Below are 23,481 nucleotides of genomic sequence, written 5' to 3'. Positions count from 1 at the left end.
TAATGGTAGTACATACCCTATAATGCTCACATCAGCTAAAACATCAAAGTGCACCTTAATAATTTGAGTATTATCTGCATAATTGATCTCTTGGCTGACTGTTGTTGCTGACAAATTAAGATGCAATTCTTCAACATCACTTGACAATTTAGATATATCCAGTTTTATGGAAAATTGATACTGTAAACAAAAAAGTATGTTAATTCATATAATTCTTAATACCTGACAAATTTATAGTAAGCCAAAAAATTATTTTTTAGTACATTACTTTATTACAATAAAAGTGAAGTAATAATAAAATATCAATTTTTTTGGTTTAAAATGAAATATTAAATATGGTAACTATCAAATTAAAAACAAAATTATACCACAATGTTTGAGAAAAAAAAAAGTATTTTAATATTATTTATCAGATAAAATGGATTCTAATAGGTAATTTTTAAAATTTTCCAATATGATAGTAATAGGCATAATAAACAATACTTTTTATTTCCCAATATTGTAAATTTTTAGACTTTAAATCAGATATCTTCAATTACTGCCTGATTATGATGAAGTGGATTTCCTACACCACACACTAGTCTAACATTATTTTGTAAATTTCCTGTGTTTCGAATGATGTCACACTGAGCTTCATTAATGATGATTAATTCTGTTGGCAATGAAATAAGAACCTGTGCCAAATATGCTGGTTCTCCTAAATTGGTTACTTCCACATCTAGAGTGAAACTCATATTCTGTCCAATCATCATAGATTCATTCTGCCTGAAAAGGAAAAATAAAAATGTTAACGGAGACACTGAAGTCAGTCATATAATAACTTTAATTTGCAATGTTTTACTATAATCAAACACCACGAGTTGAATTCACTATAATTAAAAGGAATTGTTGTTCTGGTTAGTAAAGTGAATGTCTGTTGTTATTTGGACTTTTAATGGTGTATGAGCAGTTATGCCTATTAATGCTGAGGGTCAAAGTTTAGGAGTGAAAATGTAACAAGTAAATAACATGAAAAATTCAATTTTTATATACATATTGACCATTATATCAATAAACCTTTTAAGCGTGGTAAGAGGGTGAATGTGACTTCATGGATACTGTAGAGGTCTCTTGTATAAAGAGACCTGTAGAGTATCCATAATTATAGAATCATATGTGTACCACAGTAAAAAATTAAATTTATTATGCAAATATTTTGTCTTACGTATCATAAGACATATTAGTGGAAACAGTGAACAACAATAAAAATGTTTATTGATATAATGGTCAATATTTATATAAAAATTTATTTTTACATGTTATTTACATGTTACATTCTGGGATTATAGCCATTTAGTAAGGCTGGTTGTTTGATAGTTTCCAGTTCTTGTTTTAAAGATTCTCTGGAAGAACAAATCTTGCAAGATCTTGATACTGTAAATTTCACGACATCAAATTTTCGAGATGGATGCTGGGCTGATGTATTGAGGATAGAGCAACCTGTAAAAGTGTTTTTGGTAGACAGAAGTGGAAATGGATCTATTTTGCTTATGTTAAATGTGTATATTTAGAAATATTCCTCAGAAAGAGACGATAGAATTTCTAGCCCAAAAATTTCTGTTGGATATAGTGGCCTTTTGCTGGTGGACATATAGTGGACATCAGCAGCAGCAAAAGAATATGAGCAGGACATCTTGCCAAAATGAGAGACAACAGATGGACAGTCAGAGTTACAAACTGAAACCTCGAAGACCAGCCTTAAGGTGGGAAGACCCAATGATTAAGAAAGTTGGAAGAAAATGAAGAAGAAAGGCCCAAGATAGGAATAGCTTGACTCTTTATGACCTGCAGTCATGGAGAAATCCTGACTGAAATCACAGGTCCATCAAGGTAATAGTGGACTTAGAATTACATCAGGTTTTTCACATGGAAAGGAAAACATATAAACAAAAGTAAGGAATTGCAATGGGCTTATCCTTATCTCCTAATCTAATCAACTTTTGTCTTGAACACATACGAGTAGAAAAAAGAATTTTCTCTCTTGACCCAAAACCAGCAATTTGGCTTTGGAACATTAATGGCATCTTTGCAGTCTGGTTTCACACAGAATCAGAATGCCACTCGTTTCTACAAAAAAATCAACATTCTACATCCTTTATTAAGTTCACACTAGAAAAAGAATCATCAACAGGTATTTTCTATCTAGGTGTGCACATCCAACATAAACACAATGGATCCATTTCCACTTTTGTCTACAAAAAAAACTACTTTTACAGGTAGTTTTACATATCCACAATACATCAGCCCAGCATGCATCCATCTCAAAAATTTGGTATTATGAAATCCCTAGTATCAAGAGCATGCAAGATTTGTTCATCCAGAGAATCTCTAAAAGGCACCTGTCCTCATTCAAATGCAGGCATCCCTCACATAAGTTCTCTTCCTGTCTTCAAATGCACTCCAGGCATCCCAATAATCTAAATCTCTCTTTCAACACATTATGGCTATTATACCATTCATTCTTGTCTCCTCAGCTCTGCATTTATCACACATAGGTAAGATACTATCTTTCCCCCTCTCTCTCTCTCTTCTACCGTACAACCTTAAGCATAAACTCCAGATCTCTTGCCACCCAATTTGCACTGCCTCTCAAGTAATTCATATGCAACAACACAATCATCTCATCCAATATTTCAGCACACCTGTTACCACCTTGTTCTATCCTTGATCACTTGCATCCTCTCTCTCTCTCTCCCTGTGTGATTCTGTCTCTCCTCTGATACTTTCTCTTCTTGTTTTTCCATTTACCTGCTTTTCTGTGATCTCTCCATGTGTAGCTGCTACTGTCTTGCCTTCCTCTCATTCCCTCTCTTTGTCTGTTTCTCCTATACTCTCCCATTCTATCATTCCAACACCTCTCTCACACTACAACTCTCATTCAATTCACTTCCATTCTTTCCAGTCTCCTAATCTCTTAACTTATTCCATATACATTCCACTTCTTCTCAGTACATCTTTCTCTCTCTCCAAGCAACCTATTCTTACTCGATGTTCACCGCTCCGCTCAACACTATCTCCTAAACCTGCTATACTCCATAAGTTTATGTTATTATTCATGATGCTTGTCTTCCTCACACTCAGTCATGCTACTTGTCTCTTTTAGTAGGTATTCACTCATTTCTGACATAATGCTGCCAGAGTTTGTTATGCTAATTTCCATATGACTGAGCCCTTCCAATTTCTTATGTTTTAAGCAGATATTCACTTCTCAGTCCCTCTCCTGCCTACCACATTTCTAATGGCCTGGATGCAAATATAATACAAATTCCACATACCACAAAATATTGTAATATGCTGTGTAAAATTTAGTCCTTAAATGGAATGGGCTAGGCAGTAATGTACTGCCAAACTGAACTGCATGAGTTGCCATTATTCAAACATATATAGCACAAAAAACACTGACAAAACATATTAAAATATATTACATATGTATCAACAGAAAATAGGTTCTATCAACATTAGACTTCCTGTATATTTAAAGAAAAAGATATATAAAAAAACATATCTTCATTTGCTGTCACTTTGTTAAAACATTTTACTGTATCATCACTATAGACCATACTAAATATATTAGTGAAAAGGAAAATAAAAACATGGGTGGTAAAGCTCATCAAAGAATTTATACAGATAGTGATTGTGTAATAAGGTAAAAACTGTTAATACATGTAAGTGAAATTAGAATTTAATATCAATTCCAATATTTCACTCATAGAAACATGATCATCATTCAGGGAGAATACAAAAATACTGGTTATGATATTCAAATTATAAAACACTAGAATAAGTCTTACAGCATAAGTATACTTCATCATGTCTCACTCACAGCTGACTGAACAGGAAACAGGAATCACCATAAACACTGGAACAGTTTATGGCAATTGCTTCCAAAAACTACAACATAGGCATGTAGTCTGGTGATAAAAATTAGGAAAATCACAAGAGCTTTCAAAGTTTAAAAGAATAGATGAATGAATTTAAATCTACATTAGCACAAAATCTAAGTTTGATTTCACTGAACTTCGTGTCTATTGTCTATGGCATGAAACAAGGCTGGAAACCTCGGAGCCTAAAAATCTTACATTGTTTTGGTATTCACTTCTTTCCTTTTGGTATTCTTATATTCTTTCCTTATCAATCTGTCCAAAGTTGGCAGGAACACGGCACTTTATAAATACCACATAAGGATAGAGGTCACAATTTATTCTTGATAGCTATTGAGAAAGAAGATAACTTTTAAGCTGGTTTGGAAGTAGTGTATAGATTGTATTTCTGAAGAATCTGTACTATTTGTTCAGAAGTCTTTTTTATGGTAAGGCATGGAAATCCTTTTAAAATCAGCTTGTAGTCTAGCTGAAGAATGTAATTCTTTGTTATTTTCTGAACAGTGACGTCATTATACCAGTTAGATGCCAATGTCATTCTTATTTTAATGAATTCTTCTAATGGATAAGAACAAACTCTGAGAACTCTGCAAACAAGACTTTTGATAATACCTCACTTTAATGATGAATGGTGATGTGAAGCAGGGTAGAATACCTGCCAGTGAAGGCAGGTTCCCTGTAAATGGAAAATTGAATATTGCCCATAGAGTAATGGAATATTAAGTATCCAAAAGGGGAGTCCTGTTGTTTAATTTTGGATTTTCTTTGCTTCTGTACATTCTGAATTCTACTGTGATTTGGGGAATAGCTGAAAGTGATTTGATTTTCAGTAATGCAATTCTGGAAGCTCATATTATATACTCTGTAACTTGATATGTTGCTATAGTGTTAAGGAAGGCTGATTCAAATTCCGCCAATGATCAGCAGATATTCCAGTCAAACTGATTTCGTTTTCATCATGATATCTGCTGGCCTGGTTGGCTGAGTGGTTAGTGTATCCGTTCTCCAGCCAAAAGGATGTGGGTTCGAATCCTGCTGTGGGCATGGATGTTTGTGATTGTCTGTGAAAATACCACTGTGGTGGGTGGTAGATGGCGTTGGTGTGATTGCGGTTTGTTGTAGAGCAGGTGCCCTCCCTTGATAAGTCTTTGGACTCCCTGGAGGTGCCATGTAATAATAATGATAATTATTTAATTTCTCTACTTCTAAGCATTTATTTTAATTCACCTATGTTTTCCACATACCACAAAATATTGTAATATGCTGTGTAAAATTTAGTCCTTAAATGGAATGGGCTAGGCAGTAATGTACTGTCAAACTGAACTGCATGAGTTGCCATTATTCAAACATATATAGCACAAAAAACACTGACAAAACATTAAAATATATTACATATGTATCAACAGAAAATAGGTTCTATCTACATTAGACTTCCTGTATATTTAAAGAAAAATATCTTTAAATAAAAGACAAATAAAAATAAATCTACATTTATTTTTATTTGTCTGTCTTAATCTTTTATATTCTTCATTTTCATTAGGGTTTCGGCTTCTTCAGATTACAAAAAGAACCAAATAAAAAAATAACATTTTGCAATAAATAGTTTTAATGAAGAGCAAGTGCCCTTCCTTGATGAGTCTATGGACTACCTGGAGGTGTCACGTAATGAATTAAAAAAAAAAAAAAAAAAAAAAAAATATATATATATATATATATATCTGTTAGATTACATGGTTGCCTAGATAAAAGAATGGATATCAATGCGTAAATGATTGTTCCTATAGATGTTATTCTCTACTTTCCACTTAAACAATGGGAAGCAGGATAGTGATGAAATTCAATAGCAATAAATGTTCAGGTAGGCATGCAGAAGAAAGTATATCTGGTCTTCATGAGGAAAATATTAATGTTGTTGGACATGTGCTCAACAACCCATTCTCTGATTTTGTGCACTAGCCCAAAGAGAACTATGGCCATTTAAATCTCCCATTAGAAGTATGAAGAATGACAGTAAGAGGTCCTACTGAGAGGCAAATGATAACTGCCTCCATGAGTGGAAATTGTTAGAGTGAAGCATGTCTTTATTATCCTTCTGTTACAATAGATGGCAAAGGAATTACAGTTATAATTAGTTACAATTACAGGTGGCAAAGGAATGGTACAGGAGGAGAGTAAAGAATGTTGGAAGAAAAAAACAGAATCAGACAGAAAATGAAAAGGGCTAGAAGTATCACTGGGAGATCCTCTCCACCAAAACCAGGTTCCCCACATGGATGGGCTAAGTTGAAAGCATATCTGATCTCTGAGGAACAGGATGTAAATTTATAGATCAGCATGGCATGAATAGTTATGATTATTTAAGTGGTGTATAATTTTGATCACCCAATGTGAGCCTACTGGAACTTTGGTGGAGGCTTGTAAAAGTTCTATATTTGGTCTCTTCGTTATTATCCAGAAATCTCCATGAAGTGTCAATGGACTTATTATAAGATTCCAACAATAACTATTATTCACTTGATGCACATAAAGTATCCTTCCTTAAATTCATTCACTAACAATGCACTTATTTTGCTTGTTATGAGTTTCAAACAAAAAATATAATCCTCATACCTTGGTAAACAATCTTATTTCATTGAAATGATAACTCTATGGGTTAGATTTCAGGGGTCACCTGTCTCTAGATCTTCTCTGGCTGCTTCCTCGTTCCAAAGATACTGAGATAATGAAAACTGTGCACAGTAGTCCAAATATGGTATGTCAATACTTATAGAAGAGAGAGAATAATTATTTATCCTTACTTGTCAGTATGCATGTCAACATCCAATTGATCCTTTGAACATTTTTTGTTGAGTTTCACAATATGTCTTCCTTAACTTCAACTCCCTCTCCACCATCTCAGCCAAATGCCTAGCTTTATCAAAATCTTGTATTCTAGGTCCATCTATGTACAGTTTCCAAATAGCTTGTTCATTGGGAGAGCACTATATAGTCGCCGAAGAATGTGGCAGTAGATTTCAAGCTGTGCCGAAAAAAATGCTTTTTTAATCAGTGAATAGCATGACTTCTGTTGAGATTTGTGCTACACTGTTTTTCTGTAATACAAGTGTTCTTCACTTGTATTACAGAAATATTCACTCGGTAACTATAAGTTACCGAGAAGGCGGGGTTGGTTGGAATCGAACGCATAGCAGTGAAGAAGATAACATAAGTTTTCATTATGGAGATATTTAGTATACTTAAATATGTTTTATACTTATAGTTAACTTATATATGTTTATATATTTAAGTTAACTTATAGCCTCAGGGGCTCACTTTAGTGAGTATGGGCTTGGCAAACCCAAGGCACCTGATGTTGGACCATGCCTTACTTCATGTAATATACATCTGTTATATTATCTGTAGACTAGTCCCTCCACTTCCTCCCTTGCTTCTTTCTTTCTTCTCTTCTTTCTCCTTCCCCCGAATGCTATTAGAGTATTCGAGGGGAATCTTTCCAATTTTGCTGTGTCATTTCGTCTTGTACTAACAAGACATTATCAAACACTGTAACATGATCAGGCCATCAAAAAATGTTTATACTGCATCGTCTGTCGCGCGGGTTACCAAGGGATGTGTTCGGGTTTTAGGCAGAGGGACCCATTCGAAAAATATGTTACGGTCTCCCTTAGACACCACTCCTCAGCACTCTGCTAGAGGAAACTCCATCAATGGGCCTGCTACCCATTTGGGGAGGTGTTTAGGGGCAGCACAAAGAAATGGTTCTGCAAAAGGACAGAAATGGCAATGACAACGGCACCAGACTATGGCTTTAGGCAACTGAACATCTTCTCTCTGACAGGGAAGGAGTTGGAACTGATCGAGGAAGCCAAGCACTACCGGCTAGACTTATTCGGGCTTTCTTCGACCAAGAGGAGAGGCTCTGGAACTGACGACCTGGATAAGGGCTGGAAGCTCTACTACTCTGGTGGTAGACACAGTCTGACAGCTGGAGGCTGAGTGGATCCCATTGAGGGGACGGGTATGTGTGTTAAGGCTTCAGATGAAAAACCATGGCTGTGGTGCAAGCCTATGCACCTAATCTGGAGTCAGAATACTCTGCCTTCCTAGAGGAAGTGGATGCTGCTTTTGCCAGGGTGGCAGACATGGGATCAGTCCTGCTAATGGGTGACTTCAATGCACATGTTGGAACAGATGACCAGACATAGAGGAGTGTGGTTGGGAGGAACGGCGCCCCTGACCTTAACGTGCATGGGTTGAAATTATTGGACTTCTGCTGTACTAACAGCTTGTCCATAATGAATACCTTCTTCCAGCACTGAAAAGTCCATAAGTATACCTGGTACAGGGATACACCAGAACAAAGGTCTCTGATTGACTTCTTTATAGTCTCAGCAGACCTATTTTCATCAGTGTTGGACGTTCATGTGAGAAGAGGGGCAGAACTGTCAACTGACCACCACCTTGTTGTGTGCACTCTACAGCTTCAGAAACCAGATGCTACCATCAACGCTGGTAGGACTAAGCAGCTATACCGTGTGAAATGGGAGGCATTGGAAAACGAGGCCGTGAGGAAGAATTTTGCAGATGACATTTCCTCCAGGTTCAAAGAGATTCCGAAGCATACTGCAGATGTTGAGAAGGAGTGGAAGCTGTTCAGAACAGCTGTCACTGCCTCTGCACTCTCATGCTGTGGGAGAAAGTGGCTCGGCATGGCAATGGGCAGTGAGAAAAGGACACCTTGGTGGAACCAAGAAGTCCAACAAACTGTCTGGGTAAAAAAGGAGTTCTACCTAACATGGCTTAAGGTCAGGTCACCTTAGATGCATTTGCAGTATGCTGAGGCATGAAAAGCTGCTGCTGAGGTAGTAAAGACAGCAAAGCAGAAGGCTCGGGAATCCTTTGGAGAAATATTAGACTCATCCTATGCAAATGCAAACAAAGTATTCTGGCAGACCATCTGCCACCTTCGAGGGAGAAAATAGAGCACAGCAAGGGCAATTAAGGCCTCTGATGGTGCACTTTTAACAACTGAGAAGGATATCCTCCACAGATGGAGGGAATACTTTGAGAGTCTTCTTAACCCAGGTGGCCCAGCAGTTGTGGACATCCAAGAGGTGCAGATCAGGGCAATGACTAGTCTCACAGCAGAAGATGTCCATTTAGCAATAAAATCACTAAAATTGGGCAAGGCTGCTGGCAATAATGAAATTTGGCCCAAAATGCTAAAAGCCTTAAATCGAGACGGTGTTCTCTGGCTGACTCGAGTGTGTCAGGCTGCTTGGATCTGGGCGAGCACCAAAGCAATGGCAGACAGGCATAATAATACCAGTCTTCAAGAAGGGAGACCAAAAGGATTGCAGTAATTATCGTGGCATCTCTCTGCTCAGCCTGCCCGGGAAAGTGTATGCTAGGTGCTTGGAAAAACAGTGCAAGAGCATAGTTGAGTCAAAGTTCCAGGAAAAACAATGTGGTTTTCATCCTGGTAGAAGCACAACTGACCAAATCTTCATTTTAAGGCAAGTCTTTGAGAAATCTTGGGAATATGCCAAGAATGTCTACACATGTTTTGTGGACTTGGAGAAGGCATATGACCGGGTTCCTTGGGATAAGCTTTGGCAAGTAGTCCAGGAGTATGGAGTGGGTGGCCAACTATTAGCTGCCATCAAGTCCCTGTATGAATGCCCAGAGTTTTATGTCAGGGTAAACAGCACAAAATCTGAACCTTTCACAGTCTCCGTTGGCCTCCGCTAAGGGTGTGTTCTGTCACCCCTCCATTTCATATTTATGGACTGGATTGATAGGCACAGCAATGGCAGTGAGTGTGTCGTAATTGGAAGATGTAGCATTGGACGTCTGCTTTTGCAGATGACCTAGTTCTGCTGAGCTCTTATACAGATGACCTCTAGCGGACCCTGGATAGGTTTGTAGCTGTTTCTGCAGACACCGGAATGAAGATCAGTGTGGCCAAAACTGAAACATTTGTGGTCTCAAGACAACCATCCCAGTGCACTCTACATGTAAGTGGAGTCCCAATGAGGCAGGTGGAGAAATTTAAATACCTTGGGTCCATATTCACGAATGATGGAAAATGGTTCGTAGAGCTAGATACTCGAATTGGCTTAGCAAGCTCAATATTGCTTGAGCTTGGCCGTTTGATAGTATTGAAGCGGGAGTTAAGCCAGAAGGCAAAGCTGGCTGTCTTCAATACAGTCGTCCCCATCCTCACCTATGAGAGTTGGGTAATGACCGAAAGAATGTGGACATGAATCCAAGCGGCTGAAATGAGGTTCCTTCGAGGGGTTGCGGGACTGACAAAACTGAACAGAGTCAGAAGCTCTGCAATTCGGGAAACCCTCTTATGCTTTATACTAATGCCAAGAGTATCCGGAATAAAGGAGAGAAATTAATGGTGCTGATTGCATCAACCTGGCCAAAGATTATTGGGATCACTGAGATGTCGTTGACAGAAGAGGATATAATAACAGGAATAGAAGTAGCATGGTACAGCATTTTTCAGCAGGATAGGAAGAGAAAGCATGGTGGAGGAGTACTGCTTATGAAAAGTGATGACTTATGTCCTCTAAGAGTAGAAGATTTAGAAGGCAGTGACACTAATGATTTTGAAAGCATATGGTGTGAGGTAGAGGTGGGCAACAGGATATTTAGTGGGGTGTTGCTACAAACCAAGGAGCACAGAGGGCGGAGACCAGGAGATGTTTAGACAGTTGAGCTTGGCAAGTTTAAGCAGAATGATTGTTATGAGAGATTTTAACAACAGAAATATAAATTGGGAGAGTAAGATGCATGTAGCAATAAGGGAATGGAATTTCTAGAATTCTTGAGGGACAAATGTCTTAGGTAACATGTAATAGAGGGAACAAGAGTTTTGGATTTGGTCATGACATCAGAAGAGTTGATAATAACTGAGATGGCATCTCTCCCACTAGTTGGAGAGAGCGACCATGTGGTTTTGACTTGGAAGATGAATAGACATGCAGGAGTATCAAAGAGAGGGAAACGTATGTGGAATTATAAAGCAGGTGATTATAACGGTCTTAGATATCAACTTGGGGAAGTTTCATGGAGGGAGGAATTGGAAGGCCCAAATATCATTAGTGCTGGGGAAATTGTGAAGGAATATTTGTTGGCAGCAATAGTAAGCTGTATTCCACAAGTGAAGAAGAGGACACAATTTGGTGTAAAGTGGATGATAAACAATATTAAACAGGAAGTGGATGTGAAAAAGAGGCTATATAAGAGATAAGTGAAGAGCAGATGCATAACGAATATAAGACACAGGCCAGGAGAGTGACTAGCATAGTAAGGAAGGCGAAACTAGCATATAAGAAGAGACTGGCCCTAAGACCCGAAGAAAATCCTAGGGAATTTTTTAGCTATGTGGCCAGCAGGAGAAGAAATGATTGTGGAAGAATGACATTGTGGAATAAAAATGGGAATAGAGTGACTGATGCAGAGGACATAAGGCAGTTGTTCAATGAACACTTTATTGGAGTATTTCATCATGGAGAAGTAGGTTTCAATACTAGAGGGATAGGGTAGGTTCGAGGTTTAGAGGTGCAGGAGGAGAGTGTGTTCCAAATACTGCGTACTCTGGATGTCAGTAAAGTTGTGGGACTGGGTGGTATTTCACCATGAGTTTTGAGGGAATGTGCTAAAGAACTCACAGCTCCTTTGACCTGGCTTTTCAATAAAAGTTTGGCTATGGGAAAGATGCCCAGGTAATGGAAGGAAGGTAAGATAGTGCCATTGCATAAGGGCAGTAGCAGACTGGAAGTGTCTAATTATAGGCCAGTTTGTGTGTCATTAGTAGTTGTCGAGATCTTGGAGAAATTAGTGAGGGACCATATACAGCATCTGGCAGATGAGGGTAATGTTATCTGTGAGAGTCAACATGGATTTGTTAAGGGATGCTCTTGTATTAGTAATATGGTAGCCTTTTATAATAAAGTTAAAAGAGCAGTTGATGAGGGAAAGGCATACACTGCCATTTTCTTGAATTTAGCGAAGGGATTTGACAGGGTGCCACATGATAAGTTGATATTTAAGTTGCAGCACATGGGTTTGAATGTGGTCAACTGGATTCAGGATTGGTTGTCCGATAGGTAACAGAGAGTTGTGTATGGTGGGGCAGTTTCAGGGAGGCAGAAGGTTACAAGTGGGGTCCTGCAGAGCTCAGTACTGGGACCTATATTGTCAGTGGATTGCAGGGAGATATTCAGTTGTTTGCATGTGATGTGAAGCTTGGAAAGGTTATTAGTAATAGTGCAGATATGGTAGCCCTGCAAGCGGATTTGAATAAATTAGACAGATAGGCAAATGAATGGGGATTTCGGTTTAATGCAGCAAAATGTAAGGTCTTGAGGTTTGGGACACATCAATACTGTATTGGAGGAAGAAAGGGAGACAAGATCTGTGGTTGGTGGTTGATAGAAACCTGAAATTCAGGGCACATATTGCAATGTCATTGAATTCCTTCACCACATATTGCAGGTGGTGAAGGAATCAAAGAGGACTGCTACAAAACTGAGAAGAACGCTGACCTAAAGAGATAAAAGAGTTATCATTCCATTGTATAAGACCATGATCAGACCACACTTAGACTACTGTTCTCAAATTTTGTCCCCAAGATTTGAAAGGGATAAGTTAACTGTGGAAAGGGTACAGAAGCAGATAACAAAGATGGTTTCAGCATGTACAATGTTATGAGGATCGGCTGAGGGAATGTGAACTGCAGAGTTTGGTGGATAGAAGAAGGAGAGGTGATATGATTGAGACTTTTAAACTGTTGAGAGGTTACAAGGTTGACTCAGATGAATTTTTTGGCTTGGATGAACTGTGGGAAGGAGTGATGACAAGGGGCCATCCCTGTAAGTTACGAAAGGAAGCTGTGAGCAAGAGGGTGAGGAGTAGCTTCTTTGCATGGAGGGTGGTTGAAACATGGAATGCATTGCCTGATAGAGTGGTGAGAGTGAGAACGGTCCATGAGTTCAAGAAGTGGTATGAATAGACTTCATGCTTCCTAGGAGGGAACCTCCCGCAATGAGTCTTGATAGACTTGTGTTTCCTAGGAAGGACCACCTGTGATGAGTCTTTTGACTCCATGAAGGCCTGAATAATAATAATAATATAAAAAAAACTGCTCTAGATACCAAAGGTGGTATTTTTAGAATGCACTGCACGACTTAATAAACAAGATAGTGATCTCATACCAGGAAATAAATCTGTCTACTACCTAAAGACATTCACAGAACATCCGTGTTCTCAGTGGGATTCAAATTCACAGCCTGTTGATGGGAAAGTGGATATAACAACCACTAAACTAATCAAAATGTTTCATCTAAGAACCAAGGCAAACACTGAAAAGTTGGCTCTCAAAAGTGAATATAATTTAACACAGGTATCATCAAGCCAAAAAGCATCATGTAAAAGATGCAGAGATTGCAAAAATACTATGATTATATTTCTACAGCTTTCACGGATGATTTTTCCATTCTCATCATCACATTCTGCTAATTCTGCATAATTCTCCTATATCTATTTGACAGGCTCATTCACAAACTTTATAATTCATCACATTATCTCCTCTCCTCCTATAAACCAAGTTCTGCAGACTCTATTCCCTTAATCTGCCTTCATATTCTACATTCCAAAATCATAAGACAGTGTTATTTGCCTCTGCTCTAATGCTTTCTTACTGCCCATAACCAGGTAACAAGTTCTGTTCAGAGAAATCCATAAGAAGCCTGAATAGTGCCTTATGCACTGCAACTATAATCTATTTATGCTTACTTTTCAGGGTTATTTATTCAGAATGCCCTTTCGAATAAACAAGGACAAAGGCAGAGGTAGCACTTTTGTATGTTCCCTTAATATACACAGTGATATCTCATCCAGACCTCTAACTGTATTTATGTTACTGTTACTTAAAATTCTACACACTTCCTAGTCTTGAACTTTCTTCAGTCTTCATTTATTCAACACTAATCCTAACCTCTGTATGAAATATACTAACAAAATAGTCACTGAACAATTTGATGTGACCTGTGTTCCATCTCCAGAAACTAAGTTAGTCTTCCATAATCATACTTTATTCTGCTAGCAACATAACTGAAACATAATATAGGGAGGTTTTGCTTTGCTGCTTCAGCCAATTAATCTCCTTTCATATATCTTTGGCTAGACATGGCTAACAGAAGATGATATAGTTAGTGGGATAGAATGTGAAGAGCATAGTGTTCAAGAAAGACAGAGAGAAAAGAATGGGGGAGGGGAGTGTTATTGATGATAGCTATTGAACTGCAGCCAAGCCAAAGAGAATAGAAGTTCAACTGCAGGATAGTGAAAATAGCACATTTGAGACAATCTGGTGTGAGATTGAGGCCAGCAGAACAAAATATACAGTTGAGTGCTGCTATAGACCAGGCGATGAAATAGATGACAGATAGTATGCATAGGCAAAGAGACTCAATGAGTGGATGACAGGTAATTATTATGAGGGATTTCAACTATGCTAACATTAATTGGAAGAAGAAGAGGACACATGGGAGAAAAGAAGTGGATTTTATGCAGTAACTAAGGGATAATTACCTGAGTAATGGAATAGACTAGGGATTCACGAGTGCTCGATCTAGTAACTGCATCTGAGAATTTGTCTATAATGAATATGGCCATGTTGCCACCAATTGGTGAGAGTAATTATATGGTCTTGACCTGGGAGATGGCTAAATGTGTGAAATTTTCAGTTAAGATGGAGTTCGTGTAGAATTACAGGAATGGTAAGTAAGACTAGCTTAGGAGATTGCTGAAATCAGTGCCATGGCATGCAAAACTGCAAGGGTGGGATGTTGATAGTGTAAGGGAAGTGGTAAAGAGGTGCTTGAGGGAGGTAATGGCAGACTGCATACCTAGAGTCAGGAGAGTAAATCAAGTGGGAGTTAAATGGATGAATTTCATCATCAAGCTGGAGCTGCAAAAAAGAAACAATTGTGGGGGGAATTTAAGGAGAATGGATAAATGGGGGTATTGGTTTAATGCAGCAAAATGTAAGGTCTTGAGGTTTGGGACACATCAATGGGATGCTGCATACTCTATTGGAGAAGATATACTGGAGGAAGTAGGGGAGACAAGAGGTTGATGATTGATGGAAACCTGAAATTCAAGGGACATATTGCAAAGGTGGTGAAGGTAACACAAAGGATTGCTGCAATAATGAGAAGAACACTGACCTGCAGAGATAAAACAGTTATCATTCCGTTGTATAAGACCCTGATCAGACCACACTTGGACTACTGTTCTCAGATTTGGTCTGCAGGATTTGAAGGAGATAAATTAACTATGGAAAGGGCACAGAAGCAGATAACAAAGACAGTTTCAGGACTGTACAATGTTAGTTATGAGGATCGGCTGAGGGAATATGGACTGCAGAGTTTGTTGGAGAGAAGGAGAGGTGATATGATTGAGACTTTTAAACTGTTGAGAGGTGATTACAGGGTTGACACTGGGGAGTTCTTTTGCTTGGTTGAACAGCAGGAAGGAGTGATGACAAATGGCCATTCCTGGAAGTTACGAAAGGAAACTCTGAGAAAGAGGGTGAGGAGTGGTTTAACCATGGAATGCATTGCCTGATAGGGTGGTGAGAGCGTAAGGGACTGAACCACTTGAGAATGAAGAACAGCACAAATGTTGATGCACTCTCTTCAACTGTTGTTCATCAGCTAAATCTTTTTGCTAAATCTTCAATGGTTATGCTTAAGTTATGCTGGAAGCTACTATTGCAAGAAATAGCAATAGTAACTTCCAGCATATCATTATTGAAAGAGAGATAGGGTGCCCAGAACAAGGGGAGTCTTTCAAGCTAAATTCCCCTGGTCAAAATTTTTTGGAACCATCGCTGGCACTTTCGCACATTCAAAACATTATCATCAGCACTTCTTGCACATTTTTTGCAGTGTTGCCGCTTTTCGAACTCATAAAGCATGATGTGTCTAATGTGCTCATCAGTGACCTGACCTCTATAGTAATAAAGGGTTATTTATGATGTATGATATTCCACCTTGGAAGACCATCATACATCATAAATAACCCTTTATTTATGATGGAAGCCACTAGAATGAGGCCGCTTCATCTTAGCGGTACTTATATAGCTTTAAAAATTCATGTTTAGACACATTTGAACAAGCACAGTATAAAAATACAACATTACTTTTGGGATGACCTGATAGAAAATAAATATCAAGTAGGTGGCAAACTGTTCTGGAAGCTATTGACGAAGAGTGCTGTAAAAGGAATCAAATATAACAAAGGTGACATGAAAACTGAAGATAAGGATATCCTAGATGTCTGGAATAATTACTTTGAAAGACTAATGAACCAAGCAGTGACAGAACCATATTAGAAAATTTTCAAGAGGAATGCAAAGAGGAGTACATATCAATACTTGATTAGAAAAAGCCATCAGAAACTTGAAATGTGGAAAGGCAGATGGAATAGATGATATTCGACCAGAAATGCTTAACTATGGAGGTATAAAGGTTTTGCAGTGGCTACACTGCATAATTCAGAACACCTGGTAAGAAAGGCGAATTCCCGATGATTGGAGTAGAGCTCTCATGAAATAAAAATATTGGAGTAGAGCTCTCACAATAAAACTGAATGTGAGAATTACAGAGGAATTTCTCTACCAAGTGTTCCAGGTAAGATTTATGCAAACATACTTGAAAAAAGGTTGAGAAAGATTGTGGAGGAGAAACTTGGAGAAGAACAAGCTGAGTTCAGGCCAAATAGAGGTTGTCAAGATCAGATTTTCACTTTAAGACAAATAGTTGAGAAATCATGGGAATATGACAAGGATCTGTACTTAAGTTTTGTAGATTTAAAAGATTTTCAAAACACTACAATTATATGGGGTGACTGGAATATTATTCAGAGCAATCCATATTCTATATTTACATTGTCAGTCAGCAGTTAGAATTGAAGGAAATAATGGAAGCTGGTTTTATGTAAAATCAGGGATAAGAGAAGGATGCACATTATCTCCACTCTTATTAACCATCTACATGGATCATATTGTGAAAAAAAGTGGCATTAGGTCTGATATTAATATTGGAGATGTCAAACTTAGCTCTTTGCTGTATGCAGATGATGTTGTACTCCTAAACACATCTAGTGCAAGTCTCTTGGATTCACTAACTAAATTGAATAACAGGTATAATGAATTTGTCATGAAAATCTGAAATAAAAAGCTCGAAACTATGCAGGAGCATAGAAAATTTCTGCTGCATTTTGAATGGGGATCCTATAGAACAAATAAAATATTTCAGCTATTTAGGCACAGTTTTTAGTGATGATGGAAGGTTAAATCTGGAAATAGACAACAGAATAAGCAAAGCTGGTATGATGGGTAGCCAGTTAAATAAATTTATATGGAATAAGAGAGAAATTATCCGAAACAAAACTAGCAATATACAAAACAGTGTTTAAACCAGTTTTATGTTATGATTCTGAGAGTTGAGTTGGAAATGAAGCACTTGATCAAAGATCAGAGACCACAGATATAAGGTTTCTGAGAAAAATTAGCAGAGTGAACTAATGCATCAATGGCAGAATCATATTAAAAATGAATATATTAGAAATGAACTTGACATTATAAGTATTAAAGAATGTGTCAGCAGAGCTAATCTAAGGTTGTATGGCTACTTAAATGGAATGGATGAAGAAAGGTTAGCAAAAACAGGTGTTTGATTCCAAGATGGCATGAAAGAGACTCAGACTAAGACCAAGGTCTAGGTGGATTGATTTAGTCAGAAGTGCCTTAGAAGCATAATATGTTAAACATGACAATATTGGAGTGCTCACATGTAATAGACTGATTTGCAGGAAAATTTGTGGACAGACTTATGTGTTCGTGGAACATGTTGTTTATTATTTTAACGGTATAATAGAACACAGAAACTAAGTAAATAATTAATTTATTAACTTGATGCTGATATTTCGCTGGTATTATAACCAGCATCTTCAGAGCACAAAAACACTGTTTGTCACAATACGCGAGACTAAAACAACATGGTGTACTTAAACAAAATTGTAGCAGCAACACAAAGACTAGAGTCCTGATTTTGGCGCCCTCTATCTGAAAAAAAAAAAAAAAAAAAAAAAAAAAAAAAAAAAAAAAAAAAAAAAACGCTATCATATATTACTAGAGTCCTAGAAAAGCGCTAGTTTTTTCTTAATATGACTGTCTCCAAGATCTTCGGCAAGTTAATACAGCCATATTTGTTGAGATTTGGAGTGTGTTTTAGGGCTTCTGTCATCTCTAAGAACAATCTCTCTGATTTATATGGGTTTCTGTGTAGTACTTTTGTGTTTTTCCAGTTGATCCTGTGTGCAGGGGTATCCAGAGCATGGTCTGCTAGGCCCGACTTCCCATAATGATATTTCCGGACGTATCGTTTATGTTCGCTGATGCGGATATTCACAGTTCTTCCTGTTTGACCTTAGTAGGCTTGATTGCATGAGCAGGGTACTTGGTAGACTCCTGGATGTGATAAAGGAGGAATGCTGTCCTTGGGTGAGCGGATGAGGGTGGCTCTTTTGCTACATGGTCTGAATGTAGTGCGTAGTTTATGTTTATTGAGAATTCTTGAGATCTTTTCGGATGTGCCTTTAATGTAAGGGATGGTGACTGTTTTGTTGTAGTTCTCTGTGGTGGATGGTGGGAGGGGTTTCTTAGGAGTGTTTAGTATTTTGTTTATTTTTTGTGGATTGTAGCTGTTGGCCAAGAAGGTGTGGTGTAAGTGCTGCTACAATTTTGTTTAAGTACACCATGTTGTTTTAGTCTCGCGTATTGTGACAAACAGTGTTTTTGTGCTCTGAAGATGCTGGTTATAATACCAGCGAAATATCAGCATCAAGTTAATAAATTAATTATTTACTTAGTTTCTGTGTTCTATTATACCGTTAAAATAATAAACAACTTGCAGGAAAATTGTTGATAGGAGATTATTAATAATGTAAACTGATCATGTAATGCTGTCATAGTAACCTGAATACCCTTTGGGATACATATAAGGAAATTGATGATTATATATATATATATATTAAATATTTCACTGAAAGTTTTAGATATACTTCTGTTCCAGAATTGTTGCTTTTATAATTAAATCTGAAAGGCACTCATTATCTTCACCACATCCAGTCAGAAACATCACCTACGACAAAATAAACAAAGAAAGATTTTAAATATATACTGCTTTCATAAGAACATAACTATGAATATAGGTATTATTTCTTGGAAATTCCCATGTTACTCCTCTTAAAAACTATTATTTTTACAGCTATTTTTGCCTGTTTTCGTTTAGGAGTATCCCTTATTTTAAATACATTGGCTTTTTACTCAAGAATTCATAGGGTATTATAAATGTATTTTAAGGATAAATATATGCAGACTAATAGAGGAAGAAATTTTGCACATACCTTGTTTAGATGTTAGGATGTCTTCGTTCTCCATACTTCTGCTGTTTAGGCTGTTGAGGGGGAGGGGGATTAATTAGAAAACCTGTTTTTTTCAAAATAATATATATATATATATATATTATATTTAAGGGCGCTACTTTGGGGAAGGGGAAGGGTCTTATGGGAAACAGGGGTGGGGGAGAGCATTAACGGAGTGCGAGTCGTTTCGATCATGTTTCGTCATCGGAACATTTCGGGATAAGTGTAGGGCTATGTCATGGTGGCTTGGTGTATCTGCTTTAGGGGAGCTTATGTTATCGCATATTGGTCGGGGTCTTGACCTAATTTTTATGTTGTGGCGCTTCCAACACTCGGAAATTAGGTAGGGTCGGTGGACGTTGATCGAGTTTTCGTCACATTTTATGGCAATAGTTTCTGATATTCGCATTGTTTCATTGTCTTGTTTGTCTATTATTATGGCCTTGTCAATTTGCGGGTAATGTTTCTGTTCAAGGGTGTGATCTGCTATTTCTGTCTTCCCTGTACACTGTATTCTATTTTTCTTTTTGATGATGCATTTTTTTGTGTTTAAATGTTCTGGAATAGGGATGTTATGGTCCCAGAAGTGTTCTTGTAGTCTGGCCCATAAAGACCTGATGGTAGAACCTGTGTAGGTGATATCACAGTCTTTTGGCAAGGAAATTTGTAGACAACATTGTGGTGTTCTAATATTTCTTTGTGCGCGAGAGATTTAGTGGATTTTAAGAGAGTTGCTAATTTTTGGTTCGTGGTGAATACTAGTTTATAAACCATGTGTTTGAAAATGTATTTGTAGGCTTTGTATGTGTTTTGGATGTAGGGCAGTTTGATGACCTTTCATGTTGAGAAGTCTGTTTTGGTTGTAGGGGTGTTTTGACGGGTTTTTGCTGTTCTGTTCACGTAATTTATTAGTTGTGTGGGATAGTTGCGGTTTTTAAAATAAAATTTTAAATAATTTATATTTAAATAAGGGACACTCCTAAACAAAAACAGGCAAAAATAGCTGTAAAAATAATAACAATGAATGACTATAATGAAATACAGGTAGGTACTGACTTTACAAGTTAATTCGTTCCTTGCATGAGCTCATAAAGCGAAAACTTCTTAAGTAGGAATTTATTTCTCACAGACTTATTGTTAAAAACAGAAGTTTACATTTCCAACTATGAAATTTCATAAAAGCATAGTAATGCTAAATAAAGGTTAACAAAACAGTATTCTTTGCTTAAACAATGATTTATTTATTCAAAGAAATTAAAACAAAGCTTTTAAATGCAAGCAAATCATAATTATTTATGCCATAGAAATGTTAAAGAATGTTTATTCTTCATTGTCATTCAATACAAATTTACAAATGGTTTGTCTACAGTTTCTTTTTTTATTAACATCATTCTTCATAGTATATAATACTATCATTGCTGTTGGAAAAAGATGTTGGAAAGGGTCCAGAGGCAACTGACTAAGATAGTTTCTGATCTCTGAAATACTGAATATGAGGAAAGGTTGAAAAGTTGCAATTTACAGATTCTAGTGATTAGGAGAATGAGCAGGGTGATATGATAGAGACATACAAGTTGGTAAAGGGTTGTTATAGAATCAATGTTGAAGAGGTTTTTGTAAAATGGGGAGATCAGGGGAGAAAAAGAGGCCATCCCTGGATGCTCTATGAGAAGCAGGTTTTTTGCATGAAGAGTTGTGAATGATTGGAATGCCTTGCTTCAGAGTGTAGTGTCTGCAGAGAATATGAATGTGTTTAAGGCATGGTATGATGAGCTGTGTGTATGACAAAGGGAACTCCTAGACGAGTCTTTGACTCCATGGGGTCTTTGGGTAATAATAATAATCTACATCACCTTTATCAACTATTACTCTCCCCAGTTTTGCATCATCAGCAAACAACTGAATATCCCTTCTTAAATCTTTCCCTGTGTGATTGATCAGTTACCAGCATGCTCCTAGATTTCACTCCACTGTATACTACTCCCTGGTGTCTGTCCATCAACCACAACCCCCATCCATGCTACTAGGTTCATAATCCACTCCCATTTGATCTAGTTTTTTTTTATTAGTTTTCCATGTTGTAAGTTGTTAATGCCTTGACAAAGTCAAGCAGTTCAAGGTATAGTCATTACCTTAATCTAATTCTGCTGTCCCGTTATTATAAAATGTGAATAAGTTACTAAGACAGGACCTACCATTTACAAAGCAATGCTGCCCACTATAGAGTATTGCATCCCTATCCACCCACTGTTGTATTTTACCTTTCACCAACTTTCCAAATACAACCACTCACAATATATTAATTGGTCTGTAGTCTGCTGTTTGCTACTTCTGTCTTGGAGACACCTCCAAGACAGAATTAGCATGGTGAGCACAGGTTGAGTAATCATTATGGGGGATTTCAACTATAGGGACATCTTACTCTCTTTCTACTTCCTTGCCAGTGCTGAGACTTAGACTGAACAACTTCGTCAGGGGCAATTCCAATTCTCTTGCACATTCACGTGGTGCACAGGCTGATATGCCATCCAGTCTCACTGCTATGTTCCCATTCATATTTTTTAATAATAGCAGAGGAATTAAAACCAGAAAGAGTAGAAGTATCACAGAAACAGAGATTCACAGGGTAGTTCATTTGAAGCTATCTGGTATGAGATAGAGGCCAACAGGACTAAATATGTAATGTTTGCTGCTACAATCCAGACAGTATATAGGAGAATGTAGATGATAGGCACTCTCAAATTAGCATGGTGAGCACAGGACGAGTAATCATTATGGGGGATTTCAACTTAGGGACATAAACTGGGAGGAGGAATGGTCTCAGGCAGGGAAGGAAATGGAATTTATACAGCTGCTGAGAGATAATTACCAAGGTAACACAGGGGACATGAAGTTCAAGAGTCTGAACTTCTGATCATTGCATCAGAGAACTTAAACACTAACCAATCTAGCTATGCTTCTTCCATGTGGAGAAAGTGATCATAGTTTTGACCTTGGAAATTACCAGGCATGCAAAATTTTTGCAACGAACAGCATGGCTTTACTAAGGGAAGGTCATGTTTTAGCAACTTGCTCACATTCTATTATAATGCTACCACTGATAGAAGAATAAAGGTTGCAGAAATGGAGGTGCTTAAAATATTGCAGAATTTCAATACAAACACCATGGGATTAGATGGCATATTAGCCTGTGTATTATGAGAATGTGAAAATGAATTATCAGCTCCTCTGACCAAGCTCTTTAATTTAAACCTCAGTTGAAGGTGCCAATGGAGTGGCAAGAGGGCAAAATAGTTTCTTTGCATAAAGGAGACAGAAGTAGTAAATTATAGGCCAATTTTCATCTCAGGAGTGATGGTTAAGGTATTGGAGAAATTGGTGAAAGACCAGAATTCAGGACTCGGTGGATTGGAATATATATATATATATATTTTTTTTTTATGTTGGGCCCATATATGAGAGGTTGGCCGGTCAACCTATAGTACTTTAGTACCGTATATGGGCAGCGGAATGAGAAAGGAGAAACTTGTTGACATTCGATTTAAAAGCCTACATATTGTATTCCTTTGGAAATACATCAGAGGGAAGGCTGTTTCACAGTACAGCAGTAGCAGGGATGAAGAAAGAGGAAAAGAAACTTGTTCTGTTGGCTTCAAGGTGTACTGTGAAAGGATGTTGGGTGGCAGCTGTACGTGTTACTATGGTCTTAGTACAGAGTGGGGGAATTTGATGCTGTTTTTTTTTATTTATTTTTTGCTGTTGTTTTTGATTACCACTGTAGCCTCTTTTATGTTGCGGGAGCTGTAGTCTTCTTCTATGTATGGCATGGAGCTCTTATCCCATTCAATGTTGTGGTTAGTGTTGAAGAAATGGAATACCCTTGAACTGTTCTCTCTGTTGTTGTTGACATCTCCAATATGTACCTTTTGTCTTATTTCTAAACTTCTCGAAGTTTGTCCTATATAATTAAGACCACAAGAACATGGGATGTTGTAAACTCTAGGATATTTGTAAAAGAGTTGTGATCCTTGGGTGAGCATAACAGATTTCA

The 23,481-nt window shown here is 37.6% G+C and overlaps 1 protein-coding gene across 1 annotated transcript in view; it reads right to left on the bottom strand.

Moving 5' to 3' along the window:
- The window catches only part of LOC150094572 (integrin alpha-9-like), a 337,988-nt gene that overhangs the window by 214,404 nt on the left and 100,103 nt on the right, over positions 1 to 23,481 (bottom strand). The window contains exons 5-7 of the mRNA XM_090411818.1: positions 19,068 to 19,147; positions 540 to 765; positions 17 to 180 (exon numbers count right to left, since the gene is read on the bottom strand). Of these exons, the coding sequence (XP_090267944.1) occupies positions 17 to 180; positions 540 to 765; positions 19,068 to 19,147 (470 nt within the window). The remainder of the gene's footprint in view (positions 1 to 16; positions 181 to 539; positions 766 to 19,067; positions 19,148 to 23,481) is intronic.

The sequence above is a fragment of the Typopeltis vanoorti genome, chromosome 22 (assembly GCF_054136105.1).
Source record: "Typopeltis vanoorti isolate ZY-2024b chromosome 22, IOZ_Tvanoo_1.0, whole genome shotgun sequence".
Classification (NCBI taxonomy): Eukaryota; Metazoa; Arthropoda; class Arachnida; order Uropygi; family Thelyphonidae; genus Typopeltis; species Typopeltis vanoorti.
Note: the sequence above shows the minus strand (reverse complement) of the source record. Positions and strands in the feature narration are given on the sequence as shown.